The sequence below is a fragment of the Colius striatus genome, chromosome 1 (assembly GCF_028858725.1).
Source record: "Colius striatus isolate bColStr4 chromosome 1, bColStr4.1.hap1, whole genome shotgun sequence".
Lineage (NCBI taxonomy): Eukaryota > Metazoa > Chordata > Aves > Coliiformes > Coliidae > Colius > Colius striatus.
Genome location: NC_084759.1, coordinates 64,728,299 through 64,752,983, shown reverse-complemented (window position 1 = coordinate 64,752,983; position 24,685 = coordinate 64,728,299). Strand labels below are relative to the sequence as shown.

The following is a 24,685-nucleotide window of genomic DNA, read 5'->3' as shown; positions in this document are numbered from 1 at the left end:
TCTCTTTGATATCTTACATTCAGGCATATTAAGGAGGGGATGTTTCCTCTCATCTGTACATTGGTCTTGAGAGATCCTTTGCTTGGTGGAGTATTGTTGCTCCTTTTCCAAAGTCAAGTTTCTTTTCCCCTGTGCATGTGTTCTGGAAATGCTGCTCAGATGAAATTTCATAGTATATGAGGGTGAGAAATGTCATTTTTATATCCTGCTTGGGCATAAGGAGGGACTAGACCCCAAGTAGCTCAGAGAGAAACAGGTTTTTTCATGTCCAGAGCCAGAACTGGGGAAAATGCTAACTCAAACAGGAGGGCACTTGGTGATTAAGGAGCAGCTGAGTGAGGGCTTTCTAAAAATCCCAGTTTTGAGGGAAGGGATGTTTGTTAAGTCAAGTAGATTCTCTGTTCTGGCACAGTGAACTGTCTATTACTGAGTCTAACCAGGAAGCTTTGAATTTAAGAAACAGAGGAAAACTTTCTTCTATGGCTGCTAGTAATTGGTGTGATGTTATTTGAATATTCCTGAAACAGCAATATTCCTCACCTAAAATTTTGATTCTGTTTTCAACAAACAGTAGGTGACAGCAGCGACTCTGAAATGGATGCCGCTACCACGGTGCTCAATCTAAGACCCAGAGCAGGGAAAATCTTGAGAGACCAGAGACTGAGACAGCAGAGGCCACCACCTGAGTTTAGGGTGGAGTGGAAGAATGAAGTTGATGGGAACCCGGATGGACAAGGAGAGCAGCAGGAGCAAAGTGCCTTGCCTCAGCCATCCGTTGGGTTCAGGCAGCCACTGTTGACGAGACCAAGATTTGGCACTTTGAGCAGGGAAGATCTGACTGCAGACCACGGATCAGCAAGACCTGTGCCACCACCACGGTTAGTTAGGCAGCCGTCGCAAGGGGAAAGGCAGAGAAACAAGCCTGAGAACCAGCCGTACTGAACACTACAAAAAGAGAACTATTGGTGGTAAGCAATGGATATATCGAGTTAGGATTCTAAACTATCTGATCAGACTATGGGATCCATTAAAGAAAACACCAAGACTCACTGTGGATCTGACCACTAAGAGAAGTCAATGCCGTTAACTAAGTGAAGGAAATACTGGAGTTATTGCAAAGCTGATGATATGAAAAAAAACCAAAACCCAATCTCTTTTATAAATAACTTATGGCAATGCTTTAAGTACATTATTTCCACTCTTAAGATAGGATGAAATGTGCCTTATCACATCATCTCTTGTGGAAGCAAGTCGTGCACGTTCAATACCCAGTTATCATTGTTGAAAGTCTGGTGATGAATGGGTTCTCTAAAAAATTTTGTATCATTTCAGATTTTATTTATAATCAAATAATACTTGTTTTAACCAAAGCTTTAATATGAGTAACACTGAAAATTGCACAACGCACCTATCATATAGACTTTGTAAGAAGAATAAATATATTCCTGAAGTCCAGTTTGTTTGAAAAGCTGTGATGCAGAAACAAAGAGAAGGAAGACACTGTAGGAGCAGAATTGCAAATACAGTTTATAGAAAGGAATTGCCACTGAGACAAGACCTGAATAGCTTGAATTTTTACTTTCTGAACTTTTGGCAATAAGTTACCTTTGAAAGGTACTGAGGATCACCAAAGGAAATCTGAATTAGCTTGACTTTTGGAAATGTCAACAAGAGCTGAGAGCACCCAGCAGGACAGCAGAAGAGAAAACTTAAAGTGGATAAATAATTTTCTTATTCAAAATTGCTTTTTGCACCTTAGTTTCTTGGTTGCAGTGCAAACCCAGCAGTAGAATACTTGCAGAGCGCTGCACGTAGACAAAGCGAGCAGTCTCCTGTTTGAGTCAGGGACCACTGAGACTCACAGAAAGCTGATTCATGCATGCTTATGACCCTGGTTAACTTGATTTACTTTTTGTTTCTTTGTCTTTAAAAGAGGAAAGATAATCTTTTCTTTGTCTCAGCTATGCACTTCAAGGAACAAAAATGTTCCATCTAATTTCTTTGTACAGGAAAGTAGCACAGCGGTGCCCTGGAATCAGTGGAAGTCACTGTGCACCTTAACAACAGCCATAAAAACCACAGACGATTTCATACTTGTGTAAGTGGCTGCTGTTTGAGTGCATATGGGAAGGGAGGGTGCATTAAAATAAATGATACCCAACTGTAGCTCTCAGGAATTTGCACTTTCTGTTGCACTTAACTGGTCTTAAGTTTTGAGCTTGCTTTAGCACAGATACACATTTCAGCACGATGCAGAAATCATTTTTGTTCTTCTTGTTACAAGATCGATAACTTTAATTGAAGAATGTACACTGTGAAATCATGACTTTTCATTTTCATTAGCACATTTCTAAATCTGTGGGCAATAAGATGATTTTTTTTTTTTTAATTTAAGCTTGTTTTGAAAGAACCATTAAAAATAAGAATTTCCTTTTAAAATCACAGGGTAGACTTCTTTCAAGGGTTCATGGGTGGGATTGATAAATTAATTTTATAAATGGGGATTTAGGACTTTCCTTCTTCTAACAGCTTTTCCAAAATCTTTATTGCTTGTATGTATTTGAAATGCCAAACCTTCCTAAACTCTTTTATTGGCACATGTCTTAGGGTTTTTTTCCTCTATTCCAGCTATGGAAGTTTCTGTTGTGTGTCAAATACAAATTTTAAGCTGCAGGTTTAAGCTGCAGAGGGATTGACTATGTGAACCCTAGAAATCTCAGTCAAATGTTCATAGCTATTCTCAACAAATAATTTTGTGGAGGGCAAGATTTAGGTATTCTTTAATGATCATCTACTGTTTGGAAATAAAACTGGGCTCAAAGCAAGTCAGAAAGCTTTTAAAACAAGATTTAATTTGTCTTTCAACAGGAAAATATGTTTCATCAGTAAAATTTTCAGTCACTGTCACTGCATTATTGGCATTATGTTTGAATAAGAAAGAAGCTGCAAGCTTAGATTTCAGTTTTGAAACCACATCCTCTTTGCAGATCAGACTGTTTAGGTGTATTCTGTCAGGCCCTTCTGAAATCTGACCAAATAAATAAATAAACGTGAAATGTTGCACATTGACATTTAGTTTACTCCCTGCAGAGTCTTTTCATTCACCAGCTGGTAACGACCAGGCAATTGACTCGTGTCTGGGGAAAGCTGCCTTTATTTCAAATGTTTGTTATTTCTTTTGTGGCAGGATTTTAAATAATGAATGCAGGTTTCAGGAGCTGTACTACTGTGCTGGTTGCCCAATAGTACAGTGCATGTTCAGATCACTGGTACGTAAAGTGGGTGTTGTCATCAAATGGGAAATACTTTTTATGAAATACTGTCTTAAGTTCTTGGTGCTTCAAAGCGTGCTATAGCGTGTTGTTACCTTTCCAAAGCACGTAGAGATCCCCGAAATACAAGCATCAAGGCAGATCTCCAGCATGGTTACATTGTGAAGCAGAATCACAAATCTCCTGGGACTATCTCCTTGCAAGTGCTCTCTTCCTCACTTCTGCTCCTTTCACTCTTTCCTACTACTGCTAGGTCAGACCCTAGTTACCTCTGGGAACTGCTTTCCTTTCCTTTCCAGTAGCAATGACAGCGGCAGGTGACACAGGCTGTGTCGCAGATAGCCCTTCTCATTCAACTTTTGCTCTGGTCTGGGTCACAAGTTTACATTTTCCTATCCCTTTCTTTTTCCTAGAAGTAAAAAAAAAAACAAGTGCACATTTCGATCTTTCTAAAAGACCGACAAACTTTAGCTTGCAAAGGAGACTTTGCTTTTATTGTACTGAAGGGAATTATAGACTGAAGAATGAAAGGCCCAAGAAATCTGTGCTCGAGCACCATCTGATGGGCAAAGTCATGTATTGACTGGGGACATGTTTTTGTTTTTCTTCGGGAAACCAGATCACCAATGACTGGGAAACTTGCCAAATCCACATACAATTTTGTATTTTTTTTCTTCCAGATGGACCTCCCAGTACACTTCGTAGTACTGATATTTTACTGCCTTGGTCAGGAAGCACAATTCCCAGTTGTCCAGTCATAGGGACAGTAGGAAAATATATATGTTACATTGTGAATTAAGGTTTTCTGAGATTTTTTTCCTCCTTCAGTTGAAGAGATGACTACAAATTGAAAGTAAATAGGATAAGAAAGTAGGTATAGCTGCTTTAACAGGGGGGTTGGACTAGATGATCTTTAGAGGTCACTTCCAGTCCCTACCATTCTGTGATTCTGTGATAGCAAGGGCCAGAGGATAGATAGACACTCAGTTGTCTCTTTTAAGCAGGTATTTGAAAGAGTAAAAAAGAATAATTAGCCATGAGAGCAAAATTTTAAGGGCTATCCTACTTGGTACTAAAGTATAATGCAATCTCAACTGAAACCACAGGTGTTCAACAGAAGAAAACCATGCTGCATAACAATTTGAGGCTTGAGAATATCCCTCTCCCCCGAAGCTACATAGAGACACAAATTTGGCCCAAATAACATCCCCGCTGTTATGAAAAGTATCTTGGGGTATCTGGGAGCAAACACACTGCACCCTGTATCTTTTTCAAGAGATGCCAAGTCCACCCATTCCAGACACCAGCAACATTTTAAGGCTAACACTGCAAGAAATGCTTCAGCTGGTCATCTTTTCCAAAATTGGAGGAATGCTTCTTGTACTACAAAGGCTCTAATGCTATAAAAATATGCTTGTGAATATGCTTAAAACATGGCATCCACAATGCACAGCCCCAGCCAGGCCAACAGTAGATTGGAGGCTTAGGCCAGAAGACATGATGGAGGGGGTATCAAGTCCAAGCATGTGAAGGAGGAACTGCTTTAGGACACGATAGAGAGAGGATTCATGGACTACCTGATTCCGGTGCTATTTAAATCTGGGAGGCATAGGAGGACCAACTGTTCTCTATTTTTGTCCCTCATTTTCACAAATCATGAGAAAACTGACACTTTCTAGATAAACCTGCAACTGTGCTTGAGGACCATGAGGAAGCAGTCTTACAACTTTCAAGTCATTTTATCTCCCTCTTGGCCTATTTATTAGATGGACAGCTACATGGGGAGTTACTTAAAAATAATACAAGGCATGTCAGCCTAACTGTCCTCTTAACAGTTAAAAGGACCTTAGCATGTGGGAGTTAAAATTGAGGCTGAAAATTGTCCATCTTGGATACTGTGCTGACACTTGAGAATCACACCCATCAGAAGAATTCTTTTTGCATCTGGTAGGTGGACCTTCTAAAATGACAACACGATGGGAGACTGGGTTAGCATTGTTCCTCTCCCAAGTTGGCAAACCCTGATGTGGTTGCTGCACGGTGCTTTGGAAGCCTTTTTATCAGTGTAGCAGTAGCTACACTGGCTGCTGAGGTGACTCTTAGTGGTTCATGAGCTGAAATGTGCTCAGGTTGAAATTTATGATTTGAGAGTTACAAGAGCACCCTGGTTGCCTCAGGATTTGTTTCAAAAGCAATGTTTTGCTACAAAAAGGAAAAGGCATTTTAAATATCCCAGTATATTTCATTTATTTTTGATATCTAAGACCTCCTATTTATTACAAATCTAACAGAATGGAAAAACAGTCTCTATCACATAGCATACATCAAAAAGAATTATTTGATGCTAATTTAGGATTTAGAACAACTAGACTTGGCTTAATTTTTTCTTGTAAGCTAACACAGAAGTTGTTCAAGACTTCCCTTTAAAACAAGCTCTACCAACTCTTCCATTTTTATGAGAAGAAATCTGAGCTCCACTAAAAATCATTTGATTCTCAACGTTCAGTCTCCAGTATCCTCCCTTACAAAATTTACAATCAGCTCTTTGTGATTGAATCTTCCAAATTACAGAAATAACAGGACAGTTGAGTCTTGGGTTTTCAGATCCCAAAGTGGCAAGCTATAAAGCATCACTTATCGTGGGGTATTCCACAGCACCCAAAACCAAATGGTGGCTGGCAGCACCTGAACAGAGGTTCTTATCAGCTACAATGTGATGGTATTATGGAATCACAGAATCACAGAATCACAGAACAGTAGGGTTTGGAGGGGAGCTCTAGAGATCATCCAGTCCAACTCCCCTGCTAAAGCAGGTCCACCTATATCAGGTCACATGGGAATGCATCCAGGCGGGTTGGAAAACCTCCAGAGAAAGAGATCCCACACTTTCCCTGGTCAGTCTGTGCCAGGGCTCCCTCACCCTCTCAGGAAAGAAGTTTCTCCTCATGTTCAAGTGGAACATTCTGTGTTCCAGCTTGTGCCTGTTACTCCTTGTCCTCTCAAGAATGATGTTCCAGTCCCTTCATCATCTTGGTGGCCCTGTGCTGGACTCTGTCCAGAAATTCCCCAACGCTGTTGAGCTGGGAAGCCCAGAACTGAACACAGGACTCCAGATGAGGCCTCACCAGGGCAGAGTACAGGGGGAGGAGAATTCACTTCAGTCTTGTGGCCATACTCTTCTTGATGCACCCCAGGATGCTATTGGCCTTCTTGGCCACAAGGGCACACTGCTGACTCGTGTTTAGTTTGCTGTTGTCTCTCTCTGCAGAGCTGCTCTCCAGCAGGTCAACTCCTAGCCTAAACAGTGCTTAAAGTAATGAGTCAATCACTCAGCAAGCAACACTTGTCTTGCTTTGTTGCTGCATTATCTGCTCAATAATCAACCTCTTCTCAGAAAGTGAGAATGATACTGACCTCTATGATGGTTTCTGCAGTGAGTAAATTCAGAGAAAAGAAAATGGGACAAGAAACTGAAAATCTGCAGAACTGGTATGTTTATAAAGGATCTCTTCAAATGTATGCAGCATGCACCAACATGGACTAGATCTTACACGGGCTTCAGCAATTAGAAGCAAGAGAATCAGTACCTACCATATGCTAGCAGCCATTTTACAGAAAGAAATTGCTATATTATGTACACAGTCTCTTCAACGTTAGTGGATCATAAGTCAGAAAAGTAGTCACTGCCTACTTGAAAGTGAAAATTTCAAAAGGTAAAAAGCAAAAAAGACCCAAACCCTGCCTATAAGCCCAAGAAAACCAACTCAAAACTGAAGTAACAGCAAGCAAGAGGAAAATCTTAATTTGCAGTGGTTTGCAAGCAGAAACTTTTTTCTTTAGTCCATATTCAGCTCTCTGTTTTGTTACAGTCTTCAGATACTGCAATTGGATTCAAATACTGCTGAGGAATTCAGTAAAGCCCACTAGACTGAAGCCAGAAATAGCTGCAACTGCTCCTCTCAATTTAAAAGGGAGAATCACATCTCCTCACCTCCAGAAATGTCACTCTCATCACTCTCTGAACTTGCATGGGATTGGCAACTAAGAGACAACACAGAAGACCCAAGCATGGTCTCCAGGCACTACAGTAGCTTTAAGCACTCCACCTCGAAACTGCTATGTTCTCTATTTGCTTTTATTTCTTCTTTTCCATTCACTGTCAAGCCACCTCTTGGTTGAATCCTTGGCTCCTGTACCTTTTATGTGAAAAGGAGGCAGACTCAAAGGATCATTTTAAGGAATATCTTGAAGAAAAAAGCCCCACAAGCATCTGTACTTCACATTGACTTGAACACCTCTGTTTCATGCTATAATTTTATCAGAGGGGAAAAAAACACAGTGACAAAATGGTAAATGTGGAATGTCACTTCATTTTATTTCTATTCCTTAAAATATTAAAAAATGAGGGTGACTTTTCTGAAACTGAGGCTTTACTAAGAAATGTTTCTGCAGCACTTCAGAGATCATACAATTGTACAAGTGAAAAAGCTTTTCCTTCTGTAACATCAGTTGCAACATATTCCCTGGAAAGTTTAAACAAGAACAGTGAAGTTTTGAAGTTTTTATAAGCAGAAAAGCAATACTCAAGCAGCTGAGTATGTCAGTATAAGCTGAACTTTATGATGGTTACAGAGTTCAGCTTTAATCATTGCAACAACTTAGAAGAGTAAATGTCATCTGTTACCTCATATAACCAACGAGCACAGTAAAACCACCAAATCATTCTTATATAAAAATTTGTGAGGGTTTTTTTCCTAGCTTTTTCTTTCACCCCTTGCTGTAGGTGGCAAAACAGAAGTCCCTTAGTTACAGAAGGTGGTTTTAGCTAAAAAAAAAAAAAAAACAAGAAAATAGGCAATTTAGGGCAAGAATGTTTTGGGGCATCTACCATGCAAGACAAGAGGAGATAAGACACTTGAAAATGCCTCGAGTTCCTAAGGAGAAAGGAAACACAGATTATCACAATAAGGAAACTCTGAGGGTATGTACTGAAATCATAGCAGCAGAAGATACACATATGTTATTATCAATATATAAAATGAAAACAACTTAGAATTCTACATGTATTCCCACAGTGCTACTCCCACTGGAATCACTGAGGTTTCAACAAGGATTTCAATGATAGCAGGCACTGGAAAAGGTCAAAAAGGAAAAAAAAAAGCAGAAAAACACCATCTATGACCTCCTAAACCAGCAACACTATTTGCATGGATGTATTCAAGGAGATAATTAAATTGGTTTAATACAAAAAATACCCAAACCCAAAAGTCCAACAATTACACGTAGTTGACTGTGTACTTTCATCAAGTAATACTAGAAGAAGAACATGGAATGTTATCAGTGCAAAATACATATTTTTGTATGTTTCAAATGAAATGCAACCAGTGGTGACTGGCACGTAATATAAGCTTTAACAGTAAATAGCACAGGAGAGTGCTACAGCTCTCAGGATAGCTCTGAGAGTAACCTCTTGTTAGTTAAGCAGTGCAGAAAAATGAAGACTAAAATACCAACAAATAAACAGTTTTCTCTCTTGTCACTGAAGTGCCATTTATGCCTCCAGAGATGAGAGAGTATGCATTAATCCAGATCCATGGACTACTGTTAGTTGCTCCAACGCACCTTTAACAGCCATTTAAAAGAATTAAGAAGCAAATTTATTTTTCAAATGAAGGTAGAAAACCCGCACAAGAAGTATTAATAAATAATTTATTATAAAGATGCTCAGTAGAAGTTATTACTGAACAGAAACCACCAGCTCAAGTTGGAATGAAGCTTACATTGAATGACTCCCCCCTCATTATTCTAAAACTGTCCATTTTAGGCCTTCTAATACATGATGTTAGCACATGCTCAATTCTATTACCTGGGGAAAAACAGGAATCAGCAGGGGTCAGATGGCTGCCCCTAGGTGCTTCATCTCTGCACAGCAAGTTTTGCAGACAAAGTATGCTTAACAAAAATCACAGAAACTAATCCCCTGCTAATTAAGTTATTGTCACAGAACACAAATGGCAGCACACCACAGCATACAGAATTAAGACTAACGAGCTATATTGCAAAGTCTCCTTCTGATTAAGTAACAAAGATTCACTTCTGATCAAACAATAAGAATCAATTTTTGCCTTTTAACAATCCCTCAATCTAAATACTGTTTCAAATGTGAGCTACAAGCAGGGTTTGCATACTTCATGTCATTTATTTTTCCCCACCAAAAAAAGTTACAAATCCATAAAAAATCCCAGCCGGTACTATACAGCAACACCTGTCCTTCTCAGAAGAGTTCTAGTGGTACCACTTAGAATAACATTTCTCTAGAGTTAACATCCCTGCAGCAGAAATATTTGTATGTACTTGCCTCCATGTAAATGTGCTGTGTTCTCTGCAGACTCTGTTACTATTGTACATCAGGTGAAAGCAGCACCGGAGGTTGATTCATTTTGCCTCTCTTGTAAGATGCACCTACGCGATCCCAGTTGTCAGCTATTGATTTTTTAACTTAACATCTCCCTGGCTACAGTATTTCTGTTTGTTGGCATTCATGATCAGAATAGCTACTAAAGCTAGTGCAACCCCTAGGCTTGGAGGGCCACACGGACTGAACTCCTGAGCAATTCCAGAAAGAAGCGGAGCAACTATACGTCCCACTGATGTCACGGATTGTCCAACACCCAGGAGCGTACCGCTGGCCTCGTTCCCACCAATGGTCAACTCGAGGTCAATGATACAAGTACGACCTATGGTAGTTGAAAAGGCCAAGAACGTGGAAGACAAAATGACCATCCATATGCTCAGCGCTGATGCGTACAGGAGAATCAACGTGCAGGTGAAAGTGCTGGAGTGCAACAAAATTCTGTAAGTGTTGTGCTGATAGAGTCTCGTTATTGGTCCAAGCAGACAACCAGCCAGGACTCCGAGTGCACTGCTATAACTCAACAGGTAGCCAGTGAGCAAGGGTTTCACCCCAAATCTCTCCTCCAAGGCCAGACTAAAATTGCTGTAGTACAGCAGTATGGCAACAGACATCAGCAATCGCACTAAAAATATATCCCACAGGTCAGAGCAAGCAATTTCTTTAATCCTCTTCAGCACTGTTGCAGCTTGGATCCACGGAGACTGGAAAAGACTGTCGTTTGCCACAGCTCCATTAGCAGCTGATTTCAAGCACAGGTCACCATCTGCTTTTGCTGAGAAACTGCCTTTCTCTTTCTCGCCTTGTTGACGCTCCACATTGCCAGTGTTTTCTTCGCTCCAGGGTAACATCCAGACGAGACCTATATAGATCAAGAAATTAGTTGATTTCATTCCATTGCATTGACTTTACATGGAAGACATTGGTCTGACTGCAACAGTTTACTTAAAGATCAAAAAGGACTCTATCAACTCAGTGTAAAATATTACAAAGATTAAGTCTCGTGTTATTCACAGTATCAGTTTGATTTTAAATGTGGTGAAAGCAAAGAAGGGCAACGCTGAGGTGACACACTCACAACACATAAGCAAATCTAAAGGCTAAAGCCAAAATTCTGACTTCTAGTCTTTGTCTTTGGACACATGAAAAATTCCCATTTCCATGTCTGAACGTAAAGGTGAACCACACAATAAAAAGGAGAAGCATCTGGAGGTTGTTTCCAAATTCCTGCCCTTCCATACAGGTTAAAATTCAAAGGGTGTGCTGAATGGTATATAGCACATGTCACAGATGATAAACACACCATGAGTTCAAGGGATTACAAACGACAGAAAACCACAAAAGTGAGGAATGAAAGGATCCAAGATATGAAATACGACACACAACTCACCAGCGTTCAGAAGGAAGATGGAGGCACAGATGAAGGACGTTCGATAGAAGCCATCTTCCAGCTCTGTGAGGTAGCCTCCAACAACAGGTCCCAGAATGAAGCCCACACCAGAGGCTGCGTTGAAGCGTCCCATTACTAAAGGACGGTCTCTCTCAGAAACCAAGTCAGACAGCAGAGCCTTGGAGATGGAGAGAGTGTGTTTGAAAATACCTGCAACATAATATAAACAAAGTAATAAACATCTATTGCTCAGTCCAAAAGATTTAAAATGACAGAAGTTATGTGAAATATCAATGTTCAAAATCTATTTTTAAGATTCCATAAAACCACAAATTCTTTAATGTTAGAGTCATGCAGCACATTGGACAATGACTATCATCACAGCTGTTTAAGGATTTGGACCTAGGAATCAAAATTATTGTTGAAGGGATCCTCTTGCTGAAAAGGACAAGTAACCAAGTTGAGTGCTGAAGCACACTAGCAATAGAATAGTCACTAAAATAGGAAATTATCGGTGGGTGATGGTGGAGTAGGAATGACTTGTCTGTTTACGAACATAGCTCTGTACCAACTTTGCTGAGTATGAAGATTTCCAGGATTCTAACACACCAAAATAACACAGGAAACTGGAGAGTGACAAAAAAAGAACACAGAAAGGTAAGCATATTGTAGGTATACTAATAATGCAATCTTTTATTTTCCCTCTGGCCAGGCTGGCTCAATGAGCTGAGGCCAATTGTATGAGGTTCAACAAGGCCAGGCGTCGAGTCCTGCACTTGGGCCACAACAACCCACAGGTGGGGCATGTGTGGCTGGAAAGCTGCCCAGAGGAAAAGGACCTAGGAGTGTTGACTGACAGCTGGCTGAACATGAGCCAGCAGTGTGCCCAGGTGGCCAAGAAGGCCAATGGCATCCTGGACTGTATCAGAAACAGAGGGACCAGCAGGAGCAGGGAAGTGATTGTTTCCCTGTACTCAGCCCTGGTGAGGCCGCACCTTGAATATTGTGTCCAGTTCTGGGCCCCTCACGACAAGAAGGACATTGAGGTGCTGAAGCGTGTCCAGGAAACAGACAATGAAGCTGGTGAAGGGTCTGGAGAACAAGTATTATGAGGAGAGGCTGAGGGAGCTGGGGATGTTTAGTTTGGAGGAGGCTGAGGAGAGACAAGATTGCTCTGCACAACTACATAAAAAGAGGTTGTAATGAGGTGGAGGTCAATCTTTTGTCCCAAGTAACGAGCAATAGGACAAGAGGAAAACGCCTCAAGTTGCACCAGGGGAGGTTTAGATTGGAGATATTTAAAAGACATGAAGATGAGGTACTGAGGGACATAGTTTAGTGGTGGGCTTGGCAGTGTGAGGTTAATGGTTGGACTTGATCTTAATTTTTTTTCTAACCAAAACAACTCTATGCTTTGTTGAAATTTTTCCGTCACTAAGGTTCAGCTGGTGCTGCTGGGTGATAATGCCATGTAGTGTTCTGGTTTAGCAAGGAGCAGCTTTTGGCTTAGTAACAGGGGGAGCGGGTTGCAGTGAAGACCCGGTAAAGAGTTTGAGGACTCTCCCCCCGGCTCCTGGGTTCAGACCCACCTCCAGCCCGGCTGGGCCAATCTGGCGCCTCTGCGATCACTATTTAGGGATGGGAATTTGAAATGCGAGGCAGGAGGTGTAAGACTGATACAAGATGGAGGTGACCACGCGGACCCTTCAGCCAGAGAAGGAGGAAGGAAGGAGAAGCAATAGACCAGAGACTCGCTCTGCAAGCCGTGGCGAGAATGCAAGCTGTGCCCCTGCAACCTATGGAGATCCGTGGCAGGACCGAGAGTTACCAGCAGCTCCATGTGAGTGAGCCCGGACGGGCGAGGGACTGTGTGGGGAGACGGCCATGGCCCAGGCCGTGTTGGAGAGCCTGTGAGCTGCAGAGCAGCCCCACACGAGAGGCAGAGAGGAGCTGCAGCCTTTGGAATAAGTGCGCGTCGGAGCAGCCCGTGCAGGGCTGCCATGTGTGTGAGCTACCCCACGGACTTGCAGGGAGGACTGGTGTGGAGTTCACCTGTCCTGAGGAGGGACAAACGGCAGAAGCTATTGGGAACAGACTAACTGAAACCCCCACTGCCTGCCCCTCGGAACCGTTCAGGGGGAGACAGGGTAAAAACACTGGGATCAGGGCTCTGAGCCTGGGAAGAGGGGAGGCGTGGCAAGAAGGTGTTCTTAAAAAGGCTGGTTGGACTCTTCATTGATGTATTACTCTGTGTTGTTTCATTTTGGTTATGTTTTGGGTTTTTGGGGGTATGTTTTAGTTGATGTTGCATTAAATTATTTTTCTGTTTTCTTCCCCAGACTGAGTGGCCTGGTCTGTTTTGTCCTGAACCTTAAGTGGCAATTAAGCTCTGCCTGCCCTTGAGCAATTCTCAGCCTCTTCGGTACTCTAGGCTGGTCTTTGTTCCCTGATGGGCCTAAACCAGGACATGTAGCCATTCAGAGACCATGATCTCTCTAGTAGCAATTTCTCAAGATAAGACTACAGAGAATTTAAACCACAAAATCCCAACTTTTTACTCACCTACAGGGACTCTAGAAATGGCAAACAGGTACACAGTGGTGGATATTCCAAGAAGGAAGTAGCCCAGTGCACTGAGAAGAATACAAGCAAGCAAGGAATACCGTCTTCCTACTATATCACTCCAGCAGCCCTTGCACAAAGCAGGAAATTAAGATTAGCTTTTTATAACATTTAACTGTGTACAGAGAACAATCAGTACTTCTAAATTCAACTGAGGAAAGAGATCAAAGGACTATCAATGAAGGCTTAATAAGCTTATTACATAACATTCATAAGTGCTCAAAATGTGGAAGTCACGAGCAGAGTTCTGCCCTGCCAGCTGTACACCTGCTGAAACTATGATTCCATTTAATGTCATGCATACGGGTTTTTAAAAAATAAATCAGCCTCTTCAAAAAGAGATTCCTGCAACAAACTCCATGAAATTTTAGTAATATGAGCCCTCTGATAATGTTATCACAACCAATCACAAATATTTGTTTGCATCAATGGTTGCTATGTACCGGATACTTGTTAAGCATCCTAAAAGGAATGACCTCAGTTATGAGTTTGTCATCTGAGTGCAAACAAGTAGGAAATAGTTATGAGAAGGGCGAACAGTAAACTTCCATGTAGTGTGTTTATAAATCACCTTGATTCTGAAAAACAAGTAGGTTTTTAAGAAGGTAGGCAATGGTCTTGCAGTTCAAAGCAAATGCCACAAGACTGTAGAATCAAATTATCATGTGTGGCTTGCATAACAAACTCTCAAACAGGTTGTTCATGAGACACTCTTTTGAAAGCTAGGAAGTACAAGGGTAATATTAAAGGTGCTCCTGGCTAAATAATATGCATCTAAGGTATTGATAGGTAAAGCATGCATTCAAAAGGTTTAGTCTTTGCACTCCTGATTAGATTAGGATGTAAAAAAATCAAAAGTTAATAGAAAACAAACCAAAAAAACCTCAAAGATGTAATGCATGAATTTAGGTCATATGGCAAATCAGAAGGCACTGCTCATTAAGCAGAGAAAGCAAACTCTAGATAACAAGCTGACTTGTGAGTCTGCTTTTTAGACAGGCTGCTGCACTGAGGGAAACTGCTTTACTACTGTCAATACTGAAGAGAACCTTATGTGACCATGATGTGCTCAGTAATGTATTTGAGCCCAAATCTGCACTCTAGTTTTTGTCTAAAGACAGTATTCTGTTCAGTTCTGAAAAGTCTGGTGATTCCCTATAAATCAAACAAAACATTTTCCATGCAAACTAAAAACTGTATCCTCCAACGAGAAATGCTTATATGAACACTACAAACATTTTCAAAATGTCAAGAAACACTTATTATTAACCTTATCCTCTTTCCCCCTAAAATCCATAGAAATAACAACATACTCAGGAATGCAGTGCTAGAACTCACCACAAATGTGCTGGAAAATAGTTGCATTATACCATACAGAGATCCTAAAACAAAGAAGTAAAATATCAATGTTAAAAATTAAACTTAATTTAAAAAGAAAGGCTAAAGAAAACTTTAAATAAGGAAATATGAGAGAAATTCTGTGAAGAATTTACTAGAAGAAAGAAAGAGAGAGCAGGACAAAGGAAGGGTGGAGTTTAGCATAATCAAGGAAATCAAGGAAATCAGAATAATCAAGGAAAGAGTTTCAGGCATGACAAAAGCAAGTGCTGAAAACTATGTAATGTAGAAGGATGTTGCTTTGTATGGTCTATTAAACAAAACTGACCTTGGCATTTAGAATTGCTTTCTCAGAATCAGGAGAAGATTTTATTACTGGGAGGCACTAATTACTTACCACTTGCACTTCAACTTATTACAAGGCACAACAGAAGCCCTAAGGAAACCACAGACCCTTCTCTCTCAGTTTGGAGGCTAAGCAGCAGTTAGTAGTGACAGAAGAGAAGCAGCAAAGAGAAAGAGAGAAAAACATCTGCCAGTCTCTTTCGTTATAAGAACCACAGAATCTTAAGGGTTGGAAGGGACCTCGAAAGATCATCCAGTCCAACCTCCCTGCCAGAGCAGGACCACCTAGAGAATACCCCTCAAAACCTAGTTTCTTTTGAAGTTAAAAATAAAAGTAGACTTTTGAAAGGAAAACATTTTTTATGAATTGCTGCTTAAAATACTACTCTGCCAACTCAGCACAGAACCAGAAGTATTTCAAGAAAAGTACTAAATTTAATCCAAAATAAAAAAGCAAGGTAATAAACTGAATAACAGAGATCATGTCAACCACATGCAGCTATAAAGAATATCATACTTGTATCATTACAAACTATAAATGGTACCATAAAATATAAATAAGAATTTCAGAACCACAGAACATACTTGTTTTTTTAAGATAAAATTCCAAATCTTCAGAATGTACTTGTAAACATCCCTTAAAGATGCTGAATATTTTGCCAAAAGATACCTTCAAGCTATTTAATCAAACTGGGAGCAATCATAGACACTGGAAGACTTGGTAGAACCAGATGCAGAATTACTCTTTGCAAAGTCTGTAAAGAACACTAAAACTAAAAGCAACTCCTCTGGCTCCCAAAGTTGCCAAGCTGTGAATTCTTGGAGGCTGGCAAAGCATCTGTACAAGCATTACTGCAAGATTTCCTTGTTCTTTCCAATAATGTTCTTTCCCAAACACCTGCTTTTGGCTACTGTCAGTATGCAAGGTTGGACACTGGATACATCTTTGGGTCTTACACAGGATGGCTTCCCTTAAAGTTTTTCTTGGATTTTGGCATTACTTTTTATTATGCTACTAGCAAGGAAGAATTATGTTACCTGCCTAACTTGTAGTAACGCACATTCCAGTTCACATTATCTTATTCTGCTACATTAGTTATGTACTGCAACTCACCTATTATTCCAGCAACTGTATGACTTGCTCCTAGAGATTTGATATGATGGTTCATTAAAGGAACAACCATGCTCACACCAAATAAATCCTAAAAAGAAGGCAGGAAAAGTTTTAATAGCAGGTCAGTTCCACAAAGATGGTAATGGCCTGGCTTAATAACAGCCAATATTTTTTACAAATGTTAAATTATTTGTCATAGCAATACAAGATTAAAAAAATAAATTTCATGGCCAATGTGGTATGTTGTAACCTCTACAATGTATGCTGTATGTATAAAATTACAAAAACACATACACTGAAAGTTAAAACTATGACAACAGCAATTCTCTTTCCCCATTCAGATACAATAATTCTGATGATACATATGTAAACATTTTCTTCTAATATATATTAAACTTTATCTGTTTAACAAGGAGGACACTTGGTACTAGTATTCCGAATTAAAAGTGCTCTGTAATTTCAGTCACCAAGTACTTTTTACTTGTCCAAAGAGAGCTTATTTTTGTAATACCTAGAGAACTTTAACTCTCAAACATAATGTGGAAGAAGCCATGGCAGATCTAAATCTACCTACAGACTGCCTTTCTCTAAAACTTAAGAAACATAGTAAAAAGACAAAAACATGGAAAAAAAAGAAAGAAAAAAACAAATCATATGTGTAACACTTTTTTTTAAGAGGAGGGCAAAGGACACTGCTCATCATGAACAGTAGAAGGGGCTCCTACTCATTCTTTTTAGTGTTTTATCTTTTGTTAAGCTAACTACAGTGACCAAGTAGTTCTTTTGCTGTGTGCTCCTGGCACAGCATACACTGTCCTACATCAGAGCAGAACCTTACAGCAGAGATCAGTTGGAGTAAGATCACCTTTGATCTGTGACTGCATGAGCTGAACTAGACACGACACTCAGTGTATGCCCAAAGGCAGAATAACTGTAGCAATGTGTACCACTAAGTAAATTCTCAGAGTCTGTCATTAAGTATCTTTTGATGACTAAAATTGAGACTTAGACTAGAAACATTATTAAATACCTTAGGATGAGCAAACAGCCCATGTGATTTACAAACATCTTCAATAACATAATCTTAGAGCTCAATAAGCTATTCCAAGCACTCGTATGCACAACCATGGGTAATAATTCACTTGGAAGGGACTTCAGAAGGTCTCTAGTCCAGTTTTCTGCTCACAGTAAGGGCCAGCTCTAAGCTTAACTCCAAGGATGGAGACTGCACAATCTGTCTGGCAACCTATCCTCTGCTTGACTGTCCTCACAGCGAAAAACACTTTCCTTAAATTGAAACCAGAAGTTCTGACTGGAAATAAGACCTTCTTTCTCCCATCACGCATGATTGTAGCACCACAGCTTCCTATTAAGCTCCTTGCAGGCAACAGAATAGCAGCTGCTAGACTCCTCTCAGCCTCCTCAAGGGGTTGTTCCACCCTGACAACTATCCTAGTGGCCTTCCAGGGCACTCATTCCAACCCAGGCATGCTATTTTAGATGCAGCCTCATGAGCGCCGAGTGAGGGAGGATTGCTTGCTTCCCCATTCATATAGCCCAGGATGCTGCTAGTCACCTCTTCCCCAGGACACACTGGTGAGCAATGTTCAGCTCACTTCCCATCAGGGCCTTACCAGCAAAGCTGTTCCCCAGCTTTATCTATGGAAGGGATTCTTCCTTCCCCTGTGCAGTACTTGGCAGTAGTCCTTGATGAGTTTCATGGGGCTCCTGTCAGCTCATTCATTCAGCCTGTCTAGGTCCTCCTAAACTGCAGTCTCTACTTAGCAGTCATCTGCAAATCTGAAGAGAGGTTCAATGATCTTGACCTGGCCATTGATAGAACCATTAAAAATCACCTCAGATTATACTGTCAGCACTGGACTTGTCACAGGCATCTAGGTAGAGCAAGACCCATTACCCTCTGCCCTCTGACAGGCAATTGTTTCTCACTTCACCTACAATTTCTTATGTCAAGTGATAACTACACTGTATTTGCTTGGTTACAGGAAGCTTGCATCACCAACAGGAGCTCTTTATTATGATATTTCACCATACTCTACACTTTCTAAAAGGATACTCACTTCTTTGATGATTTCAGTGTGTACCCCATGCTCCAGGTCAGCAAGGTATTATAGAGGTGCAGACACGTGATGAATTAAGAAGCAAAGCTTGTTCTAACACACCTTTTCCTAGACTATTTGCTCCTGGATCCATCAGACTGTTTCTACTGTTCAACCTAAAGGTATGAAAGTGAATATATCTACAATTCACAGTGCAAATTTCTACTCATTTTGTATTAATTTTCCAAGTTACCCCTTTTAAGTTCATGTTAATTAAATGGCATTTTCCCGAGGCTCATGAATCACTACAAAATACAAACTTTCTTTAAAGTCTATACACTATGTTTTTCAGTAAGGGGCTTATTTTCTAGAAGAAAAATGTATAGATCCTAATTTTTTTTCTACTTTACACCAACCACTGGTATTTCAAAGAAATGAGGAAAAGCACAAGGCAAGACTTAGCTTTAAGGGTGCTGTGCTATTCCATTGCATTTAGAAGATAAACGTAATACCCTTGTATCCTGACTGTTCGCATGGATAAAACAATACGGCTGCTACAAACCACTATTGCTACAAACTCTAAAAAAAGGAAAGCAATTGAAGTGATGTACCCCTAAGCCCAGTGTTGTACAAAATGTGGATTTGTGCCTGGTGTGCAATAAGCCGATCTTCACAGTGTTGAGACACCACTTTATTTCGTGTCTGCACAGCAGAGATGGGTGCTTGGGGGTAGCTCCACAAAGCCAGCACCCTCAGCAGTATATCCTGCACTGTACTTACACAAAATCTTATACAACACATATTGTTATTCTATTTAGTGAGTTCTCAGCTTGGAATGTATACTGAGTACACTATCGGCCATCCTTTAGCACCTGACAGGGCTCAGTCCTTGTCAGTCTCTGATCCTTCTTCAAGAACACAGCTGTTAACAGGCCATACACATAAAAGTAACTAGGTTCACCTCATCAAGCTGTTCACGATAGTCAGAGTACGGCTGTACCAAGCCATGCATATAAAGTGACAGGGCCCACCTCATCCACATGTTGATAATGGTCTTTCCCCCTCAAGCTGAGCAACGTTATTATTCCAGGACATCCTTTATGAGGTCAGGGTGTCAGTCCAGAGTCCCTGCATGTTTATTTTTATCAGTACCATCTTAGTTCTTACTACAAAGCACCTGCACATCTGCACCTAGTACGCACTATTTTAGTCTATCTCCTATGATCTGGTTACATCAGCAACAACTTCTAGTGTGCAAAGGCGAAGGGCTGCTACGAGCCGGGACCGGTGCCCCGTGGCTCACCCAGGCAGCAGTAAAAGATAGCGGTCTGAAAGTGGGGGGTTGTGTGTGGTGGGGGGTGCCTGCTTGAGCTCGGGCTTTGCAGCATCTCCTGACAATCCCGATGGGCTCCGGAGGCGGCGGTGGGTGCCGTCCCGCCTGGAGCACGGCTCCTCCGGCAGCTGCTGAGGCCGCAGAGGTGATCGGAAGACTTCCCTCCTCAAGCCCAGGCCGCGCCGGGAGCGCCCCGCCGCTGCCGCACCCCGCCTCCCCGCTTACCAGGAAGCCCACCGCGTAAAGGCACCGCACGAAGCGGCCGGACGCCGCTGATTTCGCATCGGCTCTTCGGCCTCCATCCTCCTCCTCTTCTTCCTCCATCCGGCCAACAGCAGTCCCGCGCCACGGGGCAGCCGGTGGCGCGGCGGCTCTGGGCATGCGCAGTGCCGGCGGCGCGGCGGCAGCGTGAAGGCGGCGGGGGAAGCGAGCAGGGCCTAGCTATGGAGTTCTGTTTCCGTTAGCCAGCGCCGTCTTTCTGCCGCTGCTTTTGTTTTTCTTGCAGGCGAGGAGACGGAGCAATAAGGATCCCTGCAGGCTTCGGAGTCAGGCGGGATCTCTGCCAACCTCCTCTGCCCCGTACTGTGGGACTTTGCCCTGCCCTTCCCACCTCTTGCGTGTTAGCATGTGGGGAGTTTTGCAACCTGTCGGCTCAGGCCCAGGGGCTCAAAGGAAAGCAGGAAGAGGGTTTTTTGGAGGCAGAAATATTCTATAGGAGCGTGGTAACAGAGTGTGCCCTGCACTTTTCTCTTGGCTACTGTAGGAAGATGACTTCTGAACCTGTACACCTCCGAGCCTGCCTTCTTCATGGTGAAAAGTGACAGTGTCCCACCAATACTGCTCTTATTTGGCCCTCTCACTTGCTTCCGTCAAGTTTCTGTGATGGCAGTGTTCTCCTGCTTTGTTAATGTGGCTTGTGATTGTGGTGCTGAGCCAGGGAAGAAGAGCATCTTTGCTTCTGACTAGCACATATGGGGATAGCTGAAATTCTGGATGGATGTTAATGCTATAACATATTTACATCCAAAGAAGTAAAATGGCATTTTTAAATCTGAAATGCACAGGTGGAAGCAAGTGTTACATGCAAAATACCTTTATGTTTGAAGCAGAGGGAATTTATTTGACTGCCAGACTAGAAATCAATGAAAAGATTGCTGTTTTAAATACTTACAAACTCCCTCAAATTCACAAGGGAAGAGGATATGCTTTAACTTGTTTCTATCAGAAGCAGCTTGATGACTTCTAAATTTTAAAAATGAACACTAGCTGATAAAGTTTGAGAATTGTCAGTCCAATAGCTGACAACAGTTCTATCTTCATGTTTTCAGAAGAAATAAATACCACAGGATCAAGGATCTTCAACAGGCTTAGGTCACATAAGTGGAGAGAGAATGTGGTTGTCCTTAAGGTTATGAGGAATTAATGCCAGCTTCCCCCAAAAACAACCCAAAGCCAAAGCCAGATATATTCTTAGATACATAGCTTGTTTGTAAGATACCAAGGCAAAGCTTAGCCTAACTAAGCTCCAAAAAAAGCCTGAAGAATTATCAGAAGAAACTATTAAAGAGATAGATGATTAAAAAATGTTACAAGGGATTAGGTATTGTTCCTGGGGTATAAAATAAGTTGACTTTTTTGCAGACATAGAGCCCAAGTGAAATTTTTGAGAGTCTATGTAAATGTCAATCTCTGCTATAAGTCTCAGAAGCAGAGTTAGCAATTCTGCATTTTTCAAATGATCTAATATAATGGGGACAAAATAACATAGGCAGAGACATAGAAGTCCCTGATTGAAAACTCCTTAATTTTGTCTGTTATTTCAAGCTATCTCTATGTGGAATGACTTGTAAAGCAGAGAGTAACCAATCCTTTTGATGTTTCAATAACATTGTCAGTGCAAACTGTTCATAGAGAAAAAAAATAGTATTTATAAAAGATACAATTGTCTCTTCCTTTAACAGATCTCTTACTGCTTTTATACAGGCAAACTCGATTAGGTTATTAAAGACATGTATGTATTGCGTGTTTACTATTGTATAATATGTAAGAAAAAGGCATCAATAAATAGTAACAGCAAATATCTCTTTTGCCTTTGAACTGAAAGCATATGATTCCTGCTGTCTCAGAGGTTCCCACTCTTATTCTATCTTTTCAATCACAAAATTTAAGATAAAGGCTCTCAAATAAAGAAATTTTAAGGTAAAGACTCACAAATAAATTGATATGACTGATAAAGAAATTGACTAACAAAGAAATGGTACTCAATGAAGACCATTTCTCACAGTCTAAAGGAAAACAGAACCAGTCTAATATCTTTGATTGCAGAATTATATAGTTGGTTTATTAAAATTACACTATGAATATATTATACTCACATTAATTTAAGGTGTTTGACTTGTTGGTCCTCCAAGGTGTTTGACTTCTTACTTCATGATTCTCAAAGACAGCAGAGCAATACATACTCAGAAATGGCAAACAGCATGTGGATTCAGAATTGTTTGTGAGTTCTCCAGACTATGTTTGTGAATTTATAGTGTTCCCTAAATCACAGAATCACAGAATCTGAGGGTTGGAAGGGATCTTGAAAGGTCACCTAGTCCAACCCACCTGCCAGAGCAGGACCACCTAGAGTAGGTCACACAGGAACTCATCCAGGTGGGTTTGGAATGTCTCCAGAGAAGGAGACTCAACAACCAATCTAGGCAGCCTGTTTCAGTGTTCTGTCACCCTCACAGGGAAGAAATTCTTCCTTGTACCAATTGCCCCTTGTCATATCACTGGACATCACCAAGAACAGCCTGGCTCCATACTCCTGACACCCTCCCTTTACATATTTGTAAACATTAATAAGATCACCCCTCAGTCTCCTCCAAGCTAGACAGCCCCAGAATTTCTGAGGTTCAGTTTGCTAATGGGGAACAGAGATAAAGGTTCTGCAGCCCTTTACTGGAAACATCAACTGTGGTAAATGCTTGGTATCACCTGCCAAGGAAGACACTGAGGCAATCTGCAACTGGCCTTCCTCAGCCAGTACTGTGGCTGTGTGTGTACCAAGCCATGCCAAAGGGAAGGCACTGATAGAAGTCATCTGGAATCTAACAAAGATTTCCAAAGAGAGGAGAAAAAATTTAAACCTTATAAATTCTTATATAAAATTTTTAAAATACTTTTGTAAGACAGATCTAGGACAACTACAACAATTTGTTGCAATGAATGGAACATATTATTTGGAATACAAATAGATAAGGTCAAGACCACCAAACATACAATTTGTCATCAAATTTGGTAAATAATGACTTATTACATTCTGGTTTATCACTTTAGATCGTTAGGGTAACATTCTGCAGTCATTTCAACTTTTTGCATACGAATTGAGCCCAGTAGAAAAAATTACCATCCAGTGATCTAGAACATTTTAATATGTACTGTAAAGGAACTTGAGTTTGGAAACTGCTGTTAAAGACAGTAGTAATGTGATCTCTCTGAAAAGATCTGAAGGTTTAAGGAATGTAGAAAGAAACCTTTTAATTAAATCTACCCTCAAAGCTGTAAGTGCTGGTAGGCATGACAGAGTGACTTAGCATTTCTAAAAATCTTGTTAAAAGAAGGAATTCTTTCAGATTGGGTCTAGTTCTCCTCTTCTGAAACTTTCTATGGCAGCATAACAGCATAACTCACTTTCAACATTTCCTTCAATTAATGTTTAACAGATAAAATAAATACAGCAGGAATGGTTTAGATGCTATTGATCCTGCTCTGGAGGCCTGGATGACTCTCTTGACTCCAGTCCGTTTCCTGTTGTGCTACAACACCCATCTATTATTTCACATACACCCATACCCCCAGCCTATGATTTTTATCTTTTTTTCTTAACCTCAGGAGCTCTGTAGAAGCTGGAAGTGTACAGAAAGGACTAAAGGATAGTTCATCAGCCCTCCTGAATAAAATCTGAAGATATATACCAAAAACTGTCTGTGGAGCAGAAAGAAGGAGTTACTGCCTCAAAGATTCATAATAGCTTCCTACTGTGGAAGGACCTGTGTAAGACAGCAATAAAAATGATGAAAAGGGGCGTAACTGTTAATTTTACTGTTTCTCGGGTGCAGGAACATACCTATTTCCACAAGAAACTGCCTGAAACACCTCCTAAAATTAGACAACTCATTAGTTTCTGTGAACATTGCATATTAGTCATTCTTTTAAAGCACTGCAGGAAACACTAACGGTATTGGTGTGGCTTTCCTAAAATTGCAAAACAAGTTTGTAGCACTGAGGATGTGGGGAAGTCAGATGCACCTTCATGTACCTCTGATGGTTCTAGTTATCTTGCACGGTTTGCAGGGACATGGATTCTTCACACCTGAATCAGTGTCATCACTCAAAAAATATCATGCCTTCCATATTTTAAACTATTTTATACAATGTAGATTTAATCTAAGGTATAATGCAGAATGGGATCTGTGAAACAGACTGGCTTACTCATGGTCATACTAAAGTTTCTCTTAATTTCTGTGACTGAATAGATCTGTGATGCTTTGTAGAATGTCAAAGTCCTGAGCCCAGAAGGGCTATGAGGCAGGGTCCAAATGGAGTATACACCCAGCAGCTTTGTTCATCTGTGTGGCTGCAAGTCTATCAGGTGTTCCTACAGACATGTAATGATGGATCCTGGATTCGGAAAAATGTGTAGATATAATACCTCATAAAGATTGTTCTTCGTTTATTATGGTTCCTGATGGAACTGTTAACTGGGATATGGGCTGCTTCTATCCTTAGGTCAGAGGAAGGCTATTTTTCAT

At 40.9% G+C, this 24,685-nt stretch overlaps 2 protein-coding genes across 2 annotated transcripts in view; one reads left to right on the top strand and one right to left on the bottom strand.

Annotated features, from left to right (window-relative positions):
• Positions 1 to 13,377, top strand: part of SLC9A2 (solute carrier family 9 member A2) — a 43,960-nt gene extending 30,583 nt beyond the window's left edge. The window contains exon 12 of the mRNA XM_061997449.1: positions 572 to 13,377. Coding sequence (XP_061853433.1) covers positions 572 to 942 — 371 coding nt within the window. The 3' untranslated portion in view covers positions 943 to 13,377. The remainder of the gene's footprint in view (positions 1 to 571) is intronic.
• MFSD9 (major facilitator superfamily domain containing 9) lies at positions 8,968 to 20,286 on the bottom strand. Its single transcript, XM_061997463.1, has 6 exons — positions 20,112 to 20,286; positions 16,494 to 16,581; positions 15,035 to 15,078; positions 13,637 to 13,766; positions 11,075 to 11,284; positions 8,968 to 10,546 (listed from the first exon to the last, which is right to left on the bottom strand). Exons 1-6 carry the CDS (start codon positions 20,265 to 20,267, stop codon positions 9,756 to 9,758), a joined length of 1,419 nt encoding a protein of 472 aa, XP_061853447.1. The 5' UTR covers positions 20,268 to 20,286; the 3' UTR covers positions 8,968 to 9,755.
• Between the last annotated feature and the right edge of the window lie 4,399 nt (positions 20,287 to 24,685).